General features: G+C 34.8%; 1 protein-coding gene across 1 annotated transcript; it reads right to left on the reverse strand.

Moving 5' to 3' along the window:
* Nucleotides 1–5,293: 5,293 nt before the first annotated feature.
* Nucleotides 5,294–9,669, reverse strand: LOC111060649 (cuticle protein 16.5). Its single transcript, XM_039429360.1, has 3 exons — nt 9,655–9,669; nt 7,026–7,259; nt 5,294–5,637 (listed from the first exon to the last, which is right to left on the reverse strand). The coding sequence occupies exons 1-3, from the start codon at nt 9,667–9,669 to the stop codon at nt 5,404–5,406; spliced, it is 483 nt and encodes a 160-aa protein (XP_039285294.1). The 3' UTR covers nt 5,294–5,403.
* Nucleotides 9,670–15,869: the final 6,200 nt, after the last annotated feature.

The following is a 15,869-nucleotide window of genomic DNA, read 5'->3' on the forward strand; positions in this document are numbered from 1 at the left end:
TTCAAGTGTTTGTGTTTTGTTTCAATGTGGAAATTAGTGAAGAGTGAAAAGTCGCACATAACCTTTATTTGGACAATTTATTCTATAAAATTGGGATGAAAAGAAGTTTTGGACTGTAGTCTATTTCTTTGTCCTTAAGCTGATAGTAAATGATAAATAAATAAATAAATAACACTATAAAAGAGAGTTGGTTTACTTCCCCATCAAGTATTCCATCGCTAGGAAAACTTAAGTGTGTGATAACACTATAACAGAGAGTTAGTTTGAGTTTATTATGAGACCATTATAAAAATATCGGGGACCGAGCTTCGCTCTGGAGTACAAAAGCATAACAAATTTATTACGAAAGAAGAAATTATAATAACATTCATACAGAAATGTTCTATCTAATCACATTAAATTGAGATTAATTCCCAGAAGAATGCAAAAATTTCCCTCACAAAGGCCCAGTTGCATAAGAGCCGGTTGAATTTTAATCCTGATCAACTTCACGTGAACCAAATCAGAGAAGACCATTTCAAAAAGATGGATCTACTGGAATTAATCCGAGTTGAAAATAGCCCGGCTGTTTTGCAACCGGCACTTAGTACCTGATTGAATTATTACAAAAGTTCAACAGCTGAGTCATAATTTTGACACAGTCCCACCCACATGAACTCGCTCATTCACTTCCATCACCAACAGACGACGATATAATTATCATCAGCTGTTTTCCCAAGGATGAATAATAATTATCCTTTTAATGTCCTTCAGCGAATTTTCTCAGGGATGAGACCAAGTGCAATCAAATCTTCATATTATAAACCTACTATGTTTCGAATTTAGTGAGAATCGTTAGAGCCGTTTCCGAGATCCGGTGAAATATAAACATATAGACATATAAAGATCTAAACATCCAAACATCCAAACATCTAAACATATAAACATCTAAACATCTAAACATCTAACATCTAAACATCTAAACATCTAAACATCTAAGCATCTAAACATCTGAACATCTAAACATCCAAACATAAACATCTAAACATATAAACATCTAAGCATCTAAACATCTAAACATCTAAACATCCAAACATCCAAACATCTAAACATATAAACATCTAAACAGCTAAACATCTAAACATCTAACATCTAAACATCTAAACATCTAAACATCTGAACATCTAAGCATCTAAACATCTAAACATCCAAACATCTAAACATATAAACAGAAGTTGCTCGTTTAATAGTATAGGATAAAGTTCTTCTACGTTTCCATCAAGTCTTCCATTGCTAGGAAAACGTAAGTGTGTGATAGGTACCACTATAAAATAAAGTTAGTTCAAGTTCCCATCAAGTCTTCCATCGCCAGGAAAACCGTAAGTGTGTGATACTATAACCTACTATAAGAGCAGAAGTAAACCAGACTTGGTCAAAGTCGTGACCACACCAGAGTGGGATTCATTCAGAGTTCAGTGCTGACGAGAGTGCAGCTATTAAATAATAGTGACGAAACAGACGGCCAGTAACTTATCACGATGGCAGTGACACACACTGTTATGCTTTGTTGCTTCACTGCTCTACCAATAACTGTATCACTGTATTTACACATAAATATAGTCACATATGGAGCCATATATAAAGAGAGAGTCATAGAGAATGATAGGCTATAGTTATCTATACTGTAGTTAAGAGTATGCAGTCGTTCTTTATGTTATTATCACCATATCATGCAGATATTTATTCATTTAAACAATAAGTACATTATAAAAATTGTATTCAATATTACATAGTCACATATAGGACATTTTTATAGTAGTAGAAATTTATATAGTAAAATAGGCCAATATCGGGGCACTGAGCTTCGCTCGTTATATTTATTTATTGATAAAAAGAACACAGTTCTCTATAATGATCGTGTTTATATTTCACAGCTATCACCAGCTTATATACGTCAGCTTATGAATTTCGGGGATGCCAATGTACCTAGAATACCTATTCTAGGTACCTTGGGGGATGCGATATTTTGATTTTCCACAGAATCACTCGGTCACTTTTTACTATCCAAAGACGACGAAAGTCTCAGCTGTTTCAGCCAAGGATGAATGATCCTTTTAATGTCGTTCAGCGAGTTTTCCCAAGGATGTGACCTAGTGCAATAAAATTTTTATATCATAAACCTACTATGTAGGGTTCTCCAAATCTCGTGAAAATCGTTAGAGCCGTTTTCGAGATCCGTTGAACATAAATAACCAGATATAAAAATTTAAACAGACATACAGAAATTGCTAGCTAAATATATTAGGATAAAATGTATTTTCCAATGAATATTGGTAAATTTTGATAATTGAGATTCAATATTTTGTTAATCAATTATATATTTATGAATTGTTGAAAAACGATCTGGCAAAATATTGCAGTGCTGGAATAGGATAGCGCTAACTGCTTGTCGAATGATAGACAAGGATAGCAACACTAATGTCGATCAAATACTGCCATTATAACGTGCACCTCACCATATTATCACTAGTAGTTCTGTGAGCAGTAGACCTTGCGCTCGGTAAGTTACATTGACCTGTTGTTATGTTTTCTCAAAAATTAATGAATAATTTATCAATTTAAAATGTCTAGAAAAAATCCTAAATAAACATAGAGCTTTCTGTCCTATCGTACGTGACGTATCGTCCCGGAATGTGAGTGTGAGCGCTGTTATCGGGTCTGGGTGCAACTATCTACAACGTTGATGGAAAGATACATTTCCAAGATGTTCGATGTTTTTGAACGGGTAGTATTATAGTCCACTAGACAGCTGATTTATGATGAATAATTATATTTCTAAAGTCTGATTTTACGGTAATATTGGCGTTTAAAGGAGACTCCTTTTCCTTTTGTATTATCCTTAAAATGCAAAATTTCAAAAAAACCGTATGTATACGTCGACGCGAAATTCAAAAAGGAACATACCGGTCAAATTTCATGGAAATCTATTGCTGCGCTTCGCGAAATTTTAAAAACATAAATATAAAAAAAAAAAATAGAAACATGAAGAGAAATGCAAAACCGTCGACTGAATCTTAGACCTCACTTCGCTCGGTCAACTAGTATGCCATGATTCTTACCAAAGGGATTTTATGCAGCACATTTATTTGTTAGTATTCTTTTATAGTGTATGTTGAGATATAAATTTCTAAGAATAATTACTATATATGTATATCGACATATCTATATATGTACAAATGTATTTATATATTTTATATATCTTTATATATTTTTGAGTACAATAGGCACTCAAATATTACTGTGTCTATACTTGTACACTCATGTATTTTTAGTATTAGTATATGGACTAAACGGTATATCTGTATTGCTATTGATATAAATATGCTGCAACATACTTATTCCAAACCCACTTGCCAACATAATTCATGGTCTCGACTTTTATGTATGGTTAAAACTAACATGGAGTTGAGAACAGTCTACATGTTGTAATATTTGACCTGTTATTTATGGGCGTAGAATTGGCTCATTTGTTGATACTAGCTGTGATATGTTGTGAAGGGTTGGAAATGGTAACTTTATTCTTTATCACAAATGATAATGTATCGCCAGGTCTTGCAATATTTATCAATAATGATGACTTGACATTATTTAAACATGAGAAATCCATCTATTCACTCCTTGAAAGTATATTTGATTATATATCGAATACATCATTTGATAATGTACTTATTGTATAAAATATCGGGGACAGAGCTTCGCTCTGGAGTACAAAAGCATAGAAAATTCATCACAAAAGAAGAAATTTTAAATACATTCATTATATTCATACAGAAATGTTCTATCTGATCACAGTAAATGGAGATTAATTCCCAGAGGAATGCAAAAATTTCCCTCACAAAGGCCGAGTTGCAAAGTTCAACAGCTGAGTCATAATTTTGACACAATCCCACACACATGAACTCGCTCACTCACTTCCATCACCAACAGACGAAAATATAATTATTATCATCTGCTTCTCCAATGAGGAATAATAGTTATCCTTTTAATGTCCTTCAGCGAGTTTTCTCAGGGATGAGATCTAGTGCAATCGAATCTTTATATTATAAACCTACTATGTTCTGAATTTCATGAGAATCGTTAGAGCCGTTTTCTAGATCCGGTGAAATACAAACATATAAACATCTAAACATATAAACAGAAGTTTCTCGTTCAATAGTATTGGATGAATAAATGAAAAAAATATTCTCTTCACGTGCACCCAAAGAGAGTCTCCAAATTACAGTTGAATTGATTAATTGCAGTTGTTGTATATCTTGAATATCTTCACTTCACAAAATTTTCAGTGAAAAGATTTGAGGACTGCAAATTTTCTGAAATGAAGAGCTACAAGACTAACCTATTTCGGAATATGTCTAAGCTTATCTAAATTTGGGAGAGGAATAGCACAAGGTTACCTTATCTTCTCTCTCCCTATCATTTTTATGATTCACTTATTGTATGAATGAATTGTGGAATCTGGGGATATATTTATATTTAAAGAATTGCCGCATTGTTTGATCAAGAGATTCAATTGATTGATAATTAAGTTCAATAATTGCACCGTGAATTGTGGAATAATGATTGAATTGTGGAATCTAGGGATATATTTATATTTATAGAATTGCCGCATTGTTTGATCAAGAGATTCAATTGATTGATGATAAAGTTCAATAATTGCACCGTAAACATAGAGAATTTGATCTTCATCAAGTGCAATGTTTCACAAAATGTTTGGAGACAAAAGTCGCGTTGCCAATACGTATATTATAGAAATAATTCTCATTCATCATTCGTAAACATTAAAGAGGAAATACTTCCACCATTGAAAATATTAATTTTCCTCCATGCTAAGCCTATGATAGTGGAATACTGTGTATGTTGTACAGTATCCTTTCCTGCTCAAATCAAACCTGTACTGTAGGCTACAGGAGAGTCACGACATGTCAACTGGACAATTTTCTCATTTCCAATTGATGATTTCTCAAATACAATTCACTATTCTCAAACACATGTGATGACTTCGCAAATACTATTTTCATTCATATCTGACGTTTTCTCAAGTACAAAATAATGACTATTCTCATCTACATCTGACATTCTCTCAATTACATCTGACCATTCTCAAATACGATTTATATTTTCTCAAATTAACTTGATACTATCTTAAATGAAATTTAAGATAGTCACTGGATTATAGCTTTCTATTTTTTTCCAATCAACCCTGAACTTCGATTCAAAAATAATTATTGACAGGATGTGAAGAACAAGACATAGCTTAAGAGGTATGAAATTGTTTTAATTTAACGCTAGTAATGTACAATTGTTTATAATACATGACTGGAATAAATTAAGGGGAGGAAGGGGCGGTTGAGGAGGCGGAACCGCTTAGTGGTATCCGTAACCGTAAGCGTATGAAGGGGCGGCATAGCTGTGAGCGTATGCGGGGGCGGCGTAGGCGGGGGCGGCGTAGCTGACGGCCTTGACGACTGGAGCGGCGTGGTAGGCGGGAGCGGCGTATGCTGGGGCGGCGTAGCTGACAACTGGGGCGGCCTTCACGACGGGGGCGGCGTAAGCTGGGGCGGCGTAGCTGACAACGGGGGCAACAGCCTTGGCGGTGACCTGGGGGCGGCAAAAAATGGGAAATATTTAGTGAAAATAATGAAAATTGTAATGGAAAACTATTAGACTGATAAATAGTTAATGTCAACAATGAAAATTTATAGTAGACAACAAATAGAGAGCGGAGATAAATTGAAGATATGGAAAATAAAATTGAATGGATATCTCAATGAAATATTGGCGAAAAGATACAGACTGGAGTTGTATGCAAGAAAAATATGAGGGGAGCATCATTTTGAACGTTATTGTAGAAAAATAATGTTTTTGATAGAATTTCTGGAAGAAGTTTGTGACAATCCAAATTTGAGAAGTGTACATTCTCTATTCTTTATTCTTTTATACAATAAGCACATTATCAAAATGATAGGGAGAGGAAAAATAAGGTATACTCGTGCTATTCCTCTCCCAAATTTAGATAGCACATAGTGCGAAATAGGTTGCCTTGTATTTCTTCAATCCACAAAGCTTTCAGTCCTCAAGTATTTTCACAAAGTAGATTTTCAAATTCTGATGCTTCAAAACTAAACATATAGGAGAAATATTTCACATTATTGTGACTAGAATTGGAAATAACACTAGCATGGACGAGTATATTGATTCAATACAGTTATTATTTTCATAAATCTTCAGGATGAGTTCTCCATGTGTTGGAATTTTTCAATTTCCTTCTATCAATTCCAAGTTGAAACTCAGGATTTATAGCAATTTTCTAAACTTTATTCTCTCCATAACTAGCTAGTGAATTGCTCTGCTTTTACTTTCAGTGTTTCCCATAACTTGAGAGTAAGGTATACTTTTTCGAATAAACTTCCTGAGAACTATCATGAGCAAGCAAATACTCCTCCCCCACTGATGTTTCCGATAAATTGATATTACTACATTTCTTTCCAGCAATTTTCAATATTCAATTTCTTTCAAATATTGAGGGTTGCAAAAGATTGAACCATTAACACATGAATATTTTCCATTAATAACTAATTATATTTGAACTATTTCGTAGTCTTTTGCAATTTCTAATATTGTAACTATCACAATATAATAGTTAACTCTTCAGTCAAATTTGTCCTTTATTGATCACTATTGAACGAAAATCCAAATTAAATGCTGTAAATCACCTCAAATACTTCTGCTTCTTACGCAAATATTGACAACAGGGTAAACAGCTAGATGGAAATTCCATGAGTGTTACTATTCAAAAATCATTTGTCAGCCCGGTAATCTGTCCTTTATTGGTAATTATACTATTTTCAATTGATATACAGTTTTTCTATGATTCTCTATTATATTAGGGTTTTACTTTGTTTTTACTTCAGGTCTACACAAATATAGCCTTAAATTTGCCTATTAATTTAAAATAAAAACGTAATTTATTGTTACGGTGTACATACCTTGTAGGTGTTAGCGTAAGAGGTGGCAACGGGGGCAACAGCCTTGACAACGGGGGCGGCGTGGACGACGGGGGCGGCGTGGTAGGCGGGGGCGGCGTAAGCGGGGGCGGCGTAGCTGACAACTGGGGCGGCCTTCACGACGGGGGCGGCGTAGCTGTGAGCGTAGGCGGGGGCGGCGTATGCGGGGGCGGCGTAGCTGACAACTGGAGCAGCCTTGACGACTGGTGCAGTTAAATTGTTAGAAATGGATAAATTTTAGGAAAATTGAAGTATTATGATATACACTATGTTAGAAAAAACGCTGAAAGTTCAAGCTGATTGCAGTTAGAAAATGTAAGAAAAATATTGTTCAACAATTTTTTTTGGTAGCTTGGGTATTTTTCATATAAATTAGGCCTAATTCATGTAATTTCAAATGATTTTGTTACAATTAAGGAGATATATAAATTGGAATTAAAATAATACTTCCCAAAATAATTATAAATAATAACTAAATTTCTACTTCCCAACTGTACTGTAACTTACAGCTGATGATGTGTGATTTTCCGCTTACAACCATCTTTTCCCACATCTCAAAAATGACTTGAAAGTATCAACCCCTTTAAGACGAACCCTTAGCAACACTCTATTATAATCCTCTACCTACGATTTTTTTAAGCTTGAAGAATAACAACGTTATAGAGAGTCTCTAGAGACACTTTTAGCTTATGAATATCCTATTCCATATCACAAATGACTTAGAAGTATCAACCTCTCTAAGACGAACCTTTAGCAACACTCGATTTTAAGCCACCAAATACTAAGCTTGAATAGTAACCCGGTTATAATGAATTTTAAGTTACACTTTCTGGTTACGACGATCTTATTCCATACATCACAAATTAATTGGGAGAATCAACCCCTTTAAGATGAACCCTTTGCAGCACTCGATTGTAAGTCTCTAACTACAATTATTTAGCTTGAAGATTTACCCGGTTATAACGAATCCTTAGAAACACTTCTCGCTTATAACAATTTTACTACTGATCACGAATGACTTGGAAGTATGAAACCGCTCTTATTTCAAATTTAAAACGAAACTTTAACTTCACTTCATAACGACGCGGCACAGTATCTATCGTACAATTTTTAGACCAATCCCAAACTATTCGCAAAGTTTTTAGAGCAATTTCAAACTATGACACAACTTTTAGAACAATTTCACTCTATGGCACAATATTTTAAGAGCAATCCCAATCTAATCGCACAATTTCTAGACCAATCCCAATCTATGGCACAATTTTCAGATTAATATGAATCTAAGGCACAATTTTTGGATTAATATGAATCTATAGCACAATTTTAATAGCAATCCCATCCTAGTCGCACAACTTTTGGTCTAATTATGAATCTATTGCACAATATTTTTAGAGCAATCCCAATCTAATCGCACAATTTCTAGACCAATCCCAATCTAAGGTACAATGTTTGGATTAATATGAATCTATGACACAATTTTTAGAGCAATATGAATCTAATAGCACAGTTTTTAGAGCAATTTCAAACTATGACACAATTGATTGTTTTTGAAGAGATATTGTGGTGTTTCTCCATAATGGAAAAATGAGATTTTGAAGAGGTATTGACAACATCTATGTCTCATTTTTTCATTATGACACAATTTATAGAGCAATCCCATCCTAGTCGCACAACTTTTGGACTACTATGAATCTTTTGCACAATATTTTTAGAGCAATGTTTGGAATAACTCGAATCTATTACACAATATTTTTCGACCAATACGAACCTATTAGCACAATTTTTAGACTAATCCCAATCTTATATCACACAACACACAATGTTTGGATTAACTTGAATCTATAGCACAATATTTTTGGACCAATGCAAACCCATTAGCACAATTTTTAGACCAATCCCAATCTAATATCACAAAATTTTTGGATTAACTCGAATCTATGGCACACTATTTTTGGACCAATACGAACCTATTAGCACAATTTTTAGAGCAATCCCAATCTAATATCACACAATTTTTGGATCTACTCGAACCTATGGCACACTATTTTTGGATCAATACGAACCTATTAGCACAATTATTAGACCAATCCCAATTTAATATCACACAATGTTTGGATTAACTCGAATCTATAGCAACATTTTTTGGACCAATACGAACCTTTTAGCACGATTTTAAGAACAATCCCAATTCAATATCACACAATGTTTAGATTAACTCGAATCTATGACACGATTGTAAAAAGATTGTATATATAGACCAATCCCAACCTAATCACACAATGTTTTGAATAATTCGAATCTATGGCACGATTGTATCTAGACCAATCTCAACCTAATCACACAATGTTTTGAATAGTTCGAATCTATGGCACGATTGTATATAGACCAATCTCAACCTAATCACACAATGTTTTGAATAATTCGAATCTATGGCACGATTGTATATAGACCAATCTCAACCTAATCACACAATGTTTTGAATAGTTCGAATCTATGGCACGATTGTAACACTTGTATCACTTACTTACTTGCCGTGTCCAAACAAGCAATCACTAGATACTCAGGTCCCATGTGAAAAAAAAACTTGTATCACTTGCGAGGGGCTACTTACCAGCTTGAACATCATGTTGACGGTTGTTGTGGTTGTGTGTGTGCTGTCTCGAGAGTAAGGAGTGAGTGTGTGTTGAGATGTTGAGTGCGGGGCACTATATATACAGGAGCGGGGCACACCGTAAGTGGTCAGGGTCGCTCTATGCTACCTGATGGCCTCTGATGGTCACCTCCCTTCAAAAAGAGGGGCGCGTCCCGGTCGCATTGCTACACCTTCGCACAATCTGTTTCATCCAAATGGGTAGATTGATATCAAGCATACAAGATTATCTATCGAATCAATTCGAAAAAAAACATATAATGCATGGAATACTAGAAGTTCTGTGAACAGTAGACCTCACGCAGTATTCTCATCCACAAGTACCTGATTGAAACTATAGACCTTATGGAAATACAGCAATAGACTGGCTTCTCCACACATCTGTGTAATCACTTGTCAGCTGATTTATGATGAATAATTCTATAGTCTGATTTTTACCCCAATATTGGCGTATGAAGGAGGCTCCTTTTTCCTTTTATATTATCCTTGAAATGCAAAATTCCAAAACCTTGTATATACGTCGACGCGCAATTTAAAAAGGAACATACCTGTCAAATTTCATGGAAATCTATTACCGCGTTTCGCCGTAGATGCGCAACATATAAATAAATAAACATTTAAACATTAAGAGAAATGCCAAACCGTCGACTTGAATCTTAGACCTCACTTCGTTCGGTCAAAAATGGGTAGATTGATATCAAGCATACGAGATTATCTATCAAATCAATTCGAAAAACATATAATGCTTGGAAGATTATGGTACTTTAGTGTGGTCCACGTTATAATGGAAGTGTTTGATCAGCAATGGTATCAAGAAAATGCAGCATGTGAGGAAAAGGAGAAGAAGAAGGAGAAGAAGGAGAAGAGGAGAAGGAGGAAAAGGAGAAGAAGAAGAAGAGGAAGAAGAAGATGAAGGAGCAGAAGAAGAAGTAGAAGAAGAAGAAAAAGGAGAAGAAGAGGAGGAAAAAGGAGAAGAAGAAGTAGACGAAGGATAAGAGGAGGAAAAGAAGAAGAAGAAGAAGAGGAAGAAGAAGAAGCGGAAGAAGAAGAAGAAGAAGAAGAAGAAGAAGAATGAGGAGAAGAAGAAGGAGAAGAAGAGGAAGAAGAAGAGAAGGAAGAAGAAGAAGAAGAAGAAGAAAAGAAAGAGAAGAAGAAGAAGAAGAAGAAGGAGAGGAAGAAGAAGAAGAAGGAGAAGAAGAGGGAGAAGAAGAAGAAGAAGAAGAAGAAGAGGGAGAAGAAGAAGAAGAGGAAGAAAGGTATAGGTAGTTTATGTTCCAAATTTCAAGCCGATTTCTTCCGTCAATTCTTCAAGATTCCTTTTCGTCACGTTTCCAGTTTGTCAAGTTTTGAAATAGACCCTTGCAGATCTCGGGTTACCTGCTAGTCTAAAATATTTACTCAGTGATTGAAGCATTAAAGCTTGATGACACATAATATAGCAGTTCGTAATGGATAGAGAAATTCAAGACTTATTTTATCCCTCACAATACTGATTATCCAAAATGCGATTTCAGTAAGATAGCTTCAAGAAAATTGCCTATTTTTCTTCCACAAATTTGTGACTCAATATGAATCAGAGCCTGTTATCAATAAAACATTGGATAAAAGGAGACAAAGTCTACTTTGTCTAAAGGTTTTAGCACCGTTCCAAATTGTCTTTATTTAGGAGATATAAGAGCCTCATCTCCATGTAATCTTGAAGATCGAATCCTCATTATTTGCTCCATGTTTTATTCAACTCAGATGCACTATCAATGACACGTAGTGATTCGCTTTGATCTGAATAGACTAATATTCAAATGAATTCCATGGTCACCGAAAATTATGTTTAGTATTCATCTTCGATTTCTTATCCTTAATTAGAAAGCAAAAGATGAAGGATCAGTGATCTCCGATTGCTAGGACTTGAATAATTTATTGCTGCTAGCCAATTTCATGGTGTCTGTTCACTAACTTCTGAGATTTAGACTGATAAGATCATTTTATCTAGGAAGTGACTGTTTTCTCCATCATTCACCATGGTTGACGTGTATTCCCTCAGATATTTTGCTTGTAGGGAAGACCCAAACGAGGTTGAGACAAACTCTCAAACTAATTATTATGAAACGAAATCAAAATAAACTGAATAATAAACAAAATAAACAAAATAATATGCTGTAATTCTCCCCGAAAACTTCTGCTACTGCAAATATTGACAACAGGGTAAACAGCTAGATGGAGATTCGATGAGCTCTACTATACAAAATTTATTTGTCAGCCCGGGAAGATAAATAATTTTTGAATAGTAGCGCTCATCGAATTTCCATCTAGCTGTTTACCCTGTTGTCAATATTGTGCAGTAGCAGAAGTCTTCGGGGTGGTTTACAGCATTTTATTCTGATTTTCGTTCAATAATAATTAGTTTGAGAGTTGTTTGTGTCAACCTCGTTTTGGTCTTCCCTATTCTAAAACAAGGGAAATATTTTAGGGAATACACGTTTACCCTGTTGCCAATAATTGCAGTAGCAGAAGTCTTTGGGGTGATTTAGAGCATTCAATTTAGAGTTTCGTTTAACAACAATTATTATTAATTCATTAGCATTTGAATAATTGCAATATCTCATTAATTTCCATCTAATATTCTCAAACTGTTTTTTTAAACCTGAATTGAAAAACTAGTTTTCTTCATCATTTCAATCCTCTCCTACTATTTTCCTTTTTCCACCATGTTCCTGAGCTGAAAGTAACCACTCAAGCTAAGCCTGTTCAATAGCTTAGAAACAATCGATGAGAAGCGTATCTTAAAACAACATAAAGTTTCCGGTTTATTATAAGTAGAACGTTTTATCATAGAGAAAATATAGCTTAAGAAGATATTCCATGGTATAGTGTGTTTATGTTCCAATTTTCACTGTCAACTCAAGCCGATTGTCCTAGTTGATTTTGGTGCTATGTGCCGCTGGTAGTCTCTCATACTGTGGCGTTCTCACAATCTCACCTAAACAAAACAATAATAGGGCTAATAGACAGCAGTCAACAGTAATCAGCTTGAATTAACAAAAATCGGCTGAAAATTTGCAACATGAACACCCTTTACCATGGGATATCTACATATGCTGTTTTCTCTCTATGGGTTTATGCTAGTATTGTGAATTGTGAATTTTATAAGTTACAGTGATACAGGAGTAGATACAACGAAGACTTGGAAAACATTGATGTTATTACAGTAAACTTATTGATGTTATTTCGACTTAGGACTAAGCCACAGAAAGCGTTTTATCAGGCGTTTTGAGAAGAGTCGGCAGGGCACGAAGCTCTCCAATTAGCTGATTGGTTTGACTTTCTGAAATCAGCTGATAATCAGCCAATCAGAGAGCTTCCAGCCCTGCTGATTTGTCTGAAAGCGCCTGAAAAACCCTTTCTGTGGCTCAGCCCTAGGTGAACTCATTGAGACATGCGTATTGGGATGAATTGAGAGAATGATTAGAAATGAATGAAAGAAACTTGGGAAAACTGAATATGTTGTAGGTTTTCTCGTATGCTGTATGCCTGCACCAGTACATAGGTTTATTTTATTGAATTAGGATTATGTTAGGATTTATGAAGAGGTGTTTTATAATGGGATGTATAAGGATATATTGGGATTATGATACCGGTTGTAATTCAAAAACCTCATGATGATAACAATATTCTCCAACATCTTGAAACATGTAGAACATCTGTTCCACTGAGATGCACTCCAATCAATAATATCATGGAATCTAAAATACTGGTAGTTCTGTGAACAGTAGACCTCACGCAGTATTCTCATCCACAAGTATCTGTTTGAAACTATAGACCTTATGGAAATACAGCAATAGACTGGCTTCTCCACACATCTGTGTAATCACTTGTCAGCTGATTTATGATGAATAATTCTATAGTCTGATTTTTCTCTAATATTGGCGTATGAAGGAGGCTCCTTTTTCCTTTTATATTATCCTTGAAATGCAAAATTTCCAAAAACCTTGTATATACGTCGACGCGCAATTAAAAAAGGAACATACCTGTCAAATTTCATGAAAATCTATTACCGCGTTTCGCCGTAAATGCGCAACATATAAACATTCAAACATTAAGAGAAATGGCAAACCGTCGACTTGAATCTTAGACCTCACTTCGCTCGGTCAATAATAAAGGAAATAATCGGCTTATACACGTACGGGATAGGAAATTCACGAATGACGCATCATCACGTCTCAACTACTCAACTGATTAACTAGAAATTTCGCATTTAGATTCTAAATTCACCGAGGATGATCATAGGCCTATTTTGAAATCCTCAAGATTTCAGTAGACCAAGTTTTCAGTTTGTCAAGTGGACCGGTCCATTTGGGGATCGAGGATGGTCATAGGCATCTTTTAAATCTTCAAGATTTCAGTAGGTCAAGCTTTCAGATTGTCAAGTTTTTGATTAGACACTTACAGAGCACGGGTTAACTGCCAGTTTTGGAATGCATTTCACTACAGGACGTGTCGACTTTAGCCAAATGCTGACGTTTTTGATTGAAAAGGAGTCAAATATTCTCGCATCATCTGCCATAATGATCATCTTCGACCGAATACCAGTTGGCCTGATAGTTCTCATGAATCTTCTTTGTTATTATCACTTACTATTCGAACAATAAATGTCAAGGCCGCACTGTAACAAACTTTTTTGATTATGGCTTTCGTGCAACAGCCTTTCTACTACTGAATTCATTTGAAATTTTCAGCTATCCTTGTTGATCACTCCAATGCTTCCACGTTCAACTAATTCTGACACTGATATGTGAACTCACTATTGGTCAATACACCTGCTGCAGCAGGTTAGGCATAGTTGTTGCCCATTTAGCCTATGAGATTCATCGCAAACTGTCAGAATACGTCCAATGGGAAACACTAATGATATTCTTATGAGAGATTCTGACAGTGCACACTCAATCTAACTATACTGAGACTTCCTGGTTGCTGTCAGTATTGGTTAAATGATGATTGAATTCGTGTTATTCATAAGAAGTAATGTCAGTTTTAACTGAATCCAACTAAACTGAAATTTCTGCTTTCTGTCAGTATTGGTTAAATGATGATTGAATTGGTGTTATTCATGAGAGGTAATGACAGATTTAACTGAATCCAACTTAACTGAAATTTCCTTCTTGCTGTCACTATTGTTTGAATGGAGAGAATTGATGCTATTTACAAGGAATACTGACAGATAGAAGTGAAACCTTAGCAGCTTCATGCAGGAAATGAGGCAGCAAACTCTGAGATGTGGTAATTTTTTCAAGTAATTCAAGGTCATCGGCTGGAAGGAACTCGCTTGCATTCCATTAAGTGTTCAATAACTTTTCGAAATTATTGTTTTGTAATTTTCCTTCAAGGCGTGCTGAATTAGAGTGGGGAAGGACGTGAGTGGTTCAAGGAGGGTGAAAATTTTGTTGTGAAATCTCTCGATTTCTTGTAATTTGAAATTAAAATTAATCCTCACTATCAGGTAACCCGTGCTCCGTAAGGTTCTAATTAGAAACTTGACAAACTGATTTATTTATTTAGCGTATGGCTTCCAAGACATTAATCAGTATTCATTTCCATCTTTACTCCTTCAGGATCATAATATGGGAATGATTCCTTGTCTCAAGATATAAAAATAAACTTAAAAAACTAACATAAATGGTAGCTAAAAAAGAATTTATTCTAACTGAAAACTTGACGTACTGAAACCTTAAAGAATTTTAAATAGGCCTAGGCCTATAACCATCCTAATGTGTTAAGAATGTATATGCGAAATTTGAAGTTAATCAGTCCAGTAGTTGAGACGTGATGATGCGTCAAACATAATTTTCCTATCCCGTACGTGTATAAGCCATTTCTTTACTTTATCATAGTATAGATAACAATTAGTATATTAGTCGGCCTATTTGAGAAATTCATACAAATAATATTGTTTAATTGAATGGAAACAAAATAAATCTAATCAATATATATCAATATATATCTATCAATATATATGTACCAATCAGGAAAAACAAATGAGTCGTTCTGATTGGTTCACCAAAGCAACCAAGAACTTATTAAAAGAGTTTTTGAAAACCGCTCATTGTGTCTCATTATTTTAAATTTTACATCCTCATGATTGTAATTTTTGTGGACATGATAATATCTAAACTAGAGTATAT

Source organism: Nilaparvata lugens, chromosome 5, assembly GCF_014356525.2.
Source record: "Nilaparvata lugens isolate BPH chromosome 5, ASM1435652v1, whole genome shotgun sequence".
In the NCBI taxonomy this organism is placed as follows: Eukaryota; Metazoa; Arthropoda; class Insecta; order Hemiptera; family Delphacidae; genus Nilaparvata; species Nilaparvata lugens.